This window comes from Trichoderma harzianum (assembly GCF_003025095.1).
Source record: "Trichoderma harzianum CBS 226.95 unplaced genomic scaffold M431scaffold_5, whole genome shotgun sequence".
In the NCBI taxonomy this organism is placed as follows: domain Eukaryota; kingdom Fungi; phylum Ascomycota; class Sordariomycetes; order Hypocreales; family Hypocreaceae; genus Trichoderma; species Trichoderma harzianum.
In genome coordinates, this window is record NW_020209253.1 from 388,681 (window position 1) to 394,195 (window position 5,515).

The 5,515-nt window shown below is 45.6% G+C and overlaps 2 protein-coding genes across 2 annotated transcripts; both read right to left on the minus strand.

Moving 5' to 3' along the window:
• Positions 1–1,023, minus strand: M431DRAFT_480945 (hypothetical protein; the record flags this gene model as incomplete). The annotated part of the gene is made up of 2 exons (XM_024915915.1): positions 1–820; positions 872–1,023. The coding sequence occupies 2 exons, from the start codon at positions 1,021–1,023 to the stop codon at positions 1–3; spliced, it is 972 nt and encodes a 323-aa protein (XP_024775085.1).
• A 456-nt stretch (positions 1,024–1,479) lies between these two features.
• M431DRAFT_519039 (hypothetical protein) lies at positions 1,480–4,004 on the minus strand. Its single transcript, XM_024920381.1, has 4 exons — positions 3,435–4,004; positions 2,889–3,372; positions 2,747–2,835; positions 1,480–2,696 (listed from the first exon to the last, which is right to left on the minus strand). Exons 1-4 carry the CDS (start codon positions 3,839–3,841, stop codon positions 1,661–1,663), a joined length of 2,016 nt encoding a protein of 671 aa, XP_024775086.1. The 5' UTR covers positions 3,842–4,004; the 3' UTR covers positions 1,480–1,660.
• Between the last annotated feature and the right edge of the window lie 1,511 nt (positions 4,005–5,515).

A 5,515-nucleotide genomic window follows, 5' to 3' on the forward strand; every position in this document is an offset into this window, starting at 1 on the left:
TCACAAAACTGCATAAGCAGAAACATAGCTAACGCTCGAGTCATCCGGCCATATAACTTCACTGCTACGGTCATATTTCACAACTTTGAAGCGGCTCTTGTTCTCGTCGGTGAGCTCCTTGGCGTAGAGCTCGAGGGCAGCCATCGCAACACCAATTGGATGTCTCCCGCACACCGTGTTTCCTGTAAGTCTAAGGTTATCGACAAAGGCGTCATGGCTGCCACTCTTGACGGCATTCATAGCCGCTTCATCAACCAGACGAATTGTTTCATAAATGGGCGGTCCTGATGGCTTTGGGCTGTGGTCATGGAGCGAAGATAGTCTCCCAATGTCCCCATCAGGAGTGTAGACAGCATAGTCAAACCGCGTGCCCCAGTGACAAAAGTCTGAGCTGATGATAAAGGCATTTTCTTCATCCTTGAGATAAGACAGAAGAACCCGGCCGGTATCCTTCTCATCCGCTCGGCTAGTACTTCCGACAATGACGGGAACCACTTTGGGGAATTCTTCCGGGGACTTGAAGGTCTGTTGACATCGTTTGTAAAGATATGGCAAGTGCATTTCGAGAGAATGCTCCGCAACATCATTCCTAACTCGCATGTCGTGCATCTCACCCGCTTCTTTTAGACGTTCGATTATATCTCTGTCCACAACGAAGTCACCAAAAGGCGTGGCATACTTGGCAAATGTTGTAACGGCGCAGCCCGAAAATCCGAGCGTATGAGATGGCCCGAAAATGAATACTCGCTTCGCCTTGCTGAGATCTAGACAGCTATAGGCCCAGGCAGCATTCTTTCCTGAGTAGGCATATCCTGCATGCCTTGATACATGTGTCAATTGAGATCATAGACGTGGACTCCAGATCACTCACGGTGCAATGATGATTCGTGCCCCTGGTATAGGCAGCGAGGAGCCATCAACAGTCTCAGGAACTTCGGCAAGATACTCATCGAGCTCTTCCTCCAAATCCTTTGGCTTGCCAGTATACCATGAACCTGCCTTGGAAGCTGGTCTTGTCTCCATGTTGTTAGCTCACGTATATTTATTGCGTCTTAAGATGTAGTTGAATTAATAAGATCGGATATCTTCCAGCGCCCTGGCAGCTCATAGAAAGCACGAAACGATGCAAGTCGAAGCTGCTGATGCCCCGCCTTTGTGATGCGGGGTTATACTTGTGGAAATAGCGGCCGAGAATGGATCTATTCAACGCCAAAACCTTGGGAAGTACCATTCAGTAGACTTTCTCGATGTAAATACCTAATCGATTAAGGTGCAGCCTGTTTCTGCAGCTCGAAATCTTAATATGGGAAGTATGCGGACTCATAAAATGGCCTGACTCTGTAATATTTTGGCCTGACTCTGTAATATTTTGTTTAAAGGTATACTATAGTAGCTCAGCCTTCTCATCTCAATAAGTCAGAATCGCTCGCTATTCATTCTCAAATCCTTGATTACATCATAGTCAACCTCTATTTCGATACCTATGCTATAATAGCCGCTCTTTTTGGCCTTGATATAATTTGAGACACCACTACATCGGAGCTTCATATATAAGTCTACATATCCTCTAAAAGCTAGGCTAACGTGCCTCGGTCAATCTTGCTCTTCCAGATGAACTGAAATAGCGCTCTTGAATTTATCTAATTTTATACAAATATTTCTAGCACTCTACCCAAGAGCCCGGCATTGCGGTTTCGTGATTTTCGACTAACGTCCAAAATTGACACGCCATGTACTCAAACTCCGGAGCCCATCTTAACTTCCAATCAGTGGGTTCAGGTCCAATCTGCAGATCTATTATCCGAAAAGGGAGCCAGTACTGTTCACCACGCCTATCGATAAAAGTCGCACGATGAACTTTCGGTAGCGGGTCGCCTCTCACCATGGAATGTCGCAGCATTGTTCGCGATTCCTCAATTGCGTCGGCATCGAAAGCCCCTTTCGTGTTGCTCTGGAGGTCATGAAGAATCGACGCCTCCTTCTTTCCATATTCGAGTATGTCAACCCCAGCGGCATCCAGCAGAGAAAGCCATTTATAAAGGCAGCCATGGAACAGCGTATCCCAGTGATTGAAAGATATGCCAGGGCAGAGATAACAGAGTGCGCCTCCAATAACTGATATAAGCGGTGTGCCCTTCCAAGCTGTTACTTCATAAACATCCCATGGCACGACCGTCTCCACGGAGATGAGGTCATCGAGAGTTGCCATACGGGCTATATTTGTCACAAAGTCACCCCAGTCTTCTTCGTATATACGTAGCCATACGCATGGTTTCAAGCAGGTCATTAATCTCTCTGGATATCGGCATCCAAGTGCCAAAGCCGCAGAATGTACAAGAGACACTTTCTCACGACTTGATTGGACGACATCCATTTGAGTAATTTTGCCGTCTTTTGAAACAAGGCTCTCCAACGTTTTGCATCTGATGACATTAAAGGCGCCGAGCCGGACAGCTTCAAGTCGATCTCTGAGTAATCGTAAATAATAATTTGGCATAAATAAACTTCGGAATTCAGACAGCTTTTTATCGTTAGGTTCGAATTCTCTGATGAAATCCAGGAGCCTTTCTGCTGGTAACGCATCTGGCTCTTGGAGATATGAAGCAAATAAATCGGCTATTCTGCGTGGATGTCTTTCCGTAGGCCAAGTCGTCACGGACGATATATCACCCGCTATAGACTCAATCGGTGACGAACTATAACCTATCAGCTTTTATTGTAGAGGAAATTAGGTGGAAATACTAACAAGTTTCCTTCGCTGTGGTCTAGCAATGACTGGAGACCCATCTTTAGCAACAGCTGGCATATCTCATATTGTTGACTCGATGCCGCATACTGTGAACTGTCAGCTTCTTCTCTTAGTAGAACAATAGGACTTCTAGACAGACATATAAGAGACTTCCCCCTTGAGCATTGCGGTCAAAAGGGGATGCATCTCTGTTGTTAAACATCTCTCGAACACCAATCAAGTCTCCACTGTTGATCTTCTTAATTATCTCCGAATCGTTTGGGATTATGTTGTATACACGATAAGTGTATGTCCAACCTGCAATCGCTGGCGCAGATATGAACTCGTACACTGATTTTGATAGCCATTTGGGTACCTGGAGCTGTACTTGCCATGCTCCAGTCGATTTGGTATGAGCCAATGCGAACCGCAGATGTTGTGTAAAATTAAAAGTGAATAAATCCGTTGTCTTTCTAGATCTCGCAATAACACTTTCCGTCTCAATAAGGTCTTCATCTCTCTCTGTCTGATTGTGAGGCATTTTCTTTTGTGGTCGTTGTGGAAGAAGTTGTTGGATCTGTGCATGATGTTGTGGCTGGAATCTTGCTGAGGTGGTCTGAGAGCTAAGTTTCCGAAGCATTGCCCTAGCGATTCAATGTTAAAAGAGTATTTATACAAGTTATATAATTATAAAACTAAAGCTCACATTTGATATGCTTGTATTGCTAGTTGTAAAAAGGTCATGCATCGAGATAGACTCTGCTCGAGTCTCTCTAAAACGGCCTTATTGAGCAAAATCTTGACTGCCGCATATTTGCGCTTCATCCTCTTATTTGTCTGCAGCTGCGTTCTCATATCCGCAACTAGAACTCCCAAAGAATCGTGTGCCTTTTTGGACAGCTCAAGGCAGTTCTTGAAGGATGGCGAGGCACCATCCTCGTTGAACTGGTCTTCAATATCTGAGAAAATGGACTCAAGAGCCTTCAGCTGGTCTACAAGTCCCATAATCCCGTCTGGGACATTTTTGATTTCCTGCCATAGCTGGTGAGTCTGGTAAATGAGTGTCGCCACACGTGGCACTGTTTGTATCACATCAAAGTTTGTGGTGGCCATGTCCTGTTTCTACATAGGCGCCGCGAGCAATAGCGATGTAGATCATACATAGAAGGAATAAAATAGTCACAAGGAAAGCATGCGACAACAATCAGAGGGGGAAACACCTCTGGAAAAAACGACCAGATAAAATAAAAGGAATTTCAGTCCTGAGGAATTTTCCTTGGTAGAGGAGGGCACTGCCTCTCTCCAGCTGGAGGCAGCAGTACAGAAGTCCACGGTGCCCGCACCTCTTACATGGGGTTGAAGAAGTGGACATGGATAAAAATAATTGAAAGGTATTGGCTCAACATAAATTGCTACGCTGTTGGCCATTTTTCCTTGATGGCGGTTGCATGAAAAACACAAACAGAATGGGCGGCTCGGCGCATGTCCTATTCGTTCCTTCGAGTGGACAGGGGTTTGGGCGGTAAAAATGGATGAAGCCGGCTGGCGGATTTCAGTGACCTACAAGTCGAACGTCCAACAACATATTTTCAATACAAAACAAGGCTTTGTGTTCCGCAATCCTTTTTATTCCCTGTCTCTCTACGGTGAGATGCATCGGTTTTAATGCAACCGACCGTTGACTCAGAAAACAAGTCTTTCCGCACAGAGCGATGCATATTGCCGTTGAAAACCGGCAGGATGCTGTTCTGCGTGGCATGTCTCATGTAACATGCAAGTGTTGTCTCAGTTCATTTCATCCTCCGCAAGCACAAGAAAGTGCTCCGGGAATGAGATGTGTAGCACATGATGTTATATTTGGGGTCGATTGGATGTTAATTAGTTGTCGAGTATACTGAGGAAATACAGGATTCAATATTTTCCATCGCTTGCTTTCTAAAGCATATCTCGCTCCACTATGCAATTTCTTCTGACATAGCACAGCATTTCAGCTCTCACCGATCGCCAAGTTACATGACAGGAGCTGTGGTTTCATTTGTTAATACTGGTCTCGATTCAGAAGCGCGCATCATAATGAGGGGATAGTGGATGTTAGGGTGGTGTTGTGCGACTGTGTGTGACTATACGCCTACATGAGGCTTTACGCAGCTACCCTGTGATACCCATCCAATCTGCCATATGAGTAAGATGGCCATTATTTACCCACTGTGCTTTACCTAGGTACTGGGTACATGTGAAGAATTTGTGCTATTAAGATGTACAGGCGATTACGATATACATGATAGAGGAAGTCTTGGTGCTTGGATCTAGGTGGTTTGGCTCTGTGAAGCAAATACCCGACAAGAGCTATACACATGAGGGTTGTACTTAGATCAGCGCAACCACCACATAGATCCCAAATGCCAAAGATTGCACCTAGTTTAGAGAGTGTAGCACCTAACTCAGCTATTGAGAAATAGCTGCAGTGATATTGCATTAGGGTGACATTTAATCTAGATCAGCTCCCCCTATTTGATGTGGATGTTGACGTTGCATCTTGCCACTCACGGCGATAATGTCGTGTTCAGGTGACGGGAGAGCCACAGCCGAGCCGATGGACACCGAGCTGCAATTTGGCCGCCAAGGAGCCTCTGACAGGGCCCTGCTCTAGTTGGTCTGGCCATCTGCACGGTGCCTAAGGTACTAATGTCAGGTAGCAATATGAAGGCTGCGGGAGATGTGTCAAGTAGTATCATGACGCAGGAACACATGCAATCGCCGTGAAGTGGCCTAGAAAACTGACTTGCT

Bases quoted from the DNA above. Each gene is read 5' to 3' on its own strand.
- M431DRAFT_519039 (XM_024920381.1), bottom strand. From the start codon at position 3,841: ATGGCCACCACAAACTTTGATGTGATACAAACAGTGCCACGTGTGGCG. The intron at 3,373-3,434 runs GTGAGCTTTAGT...TTGAATCGCTAG, and splicing joins GCAATACAAGCATATCAAAT to GGCAATGCTTCGGAAACTTA. The intron at 2,836-2,888 runs GTCTGTCTAGAA...GACAGTTCACAG, and splicing joins AAGGGGGAAGTCTCTTATAT to TATGCGGCATCGAGTCAACA.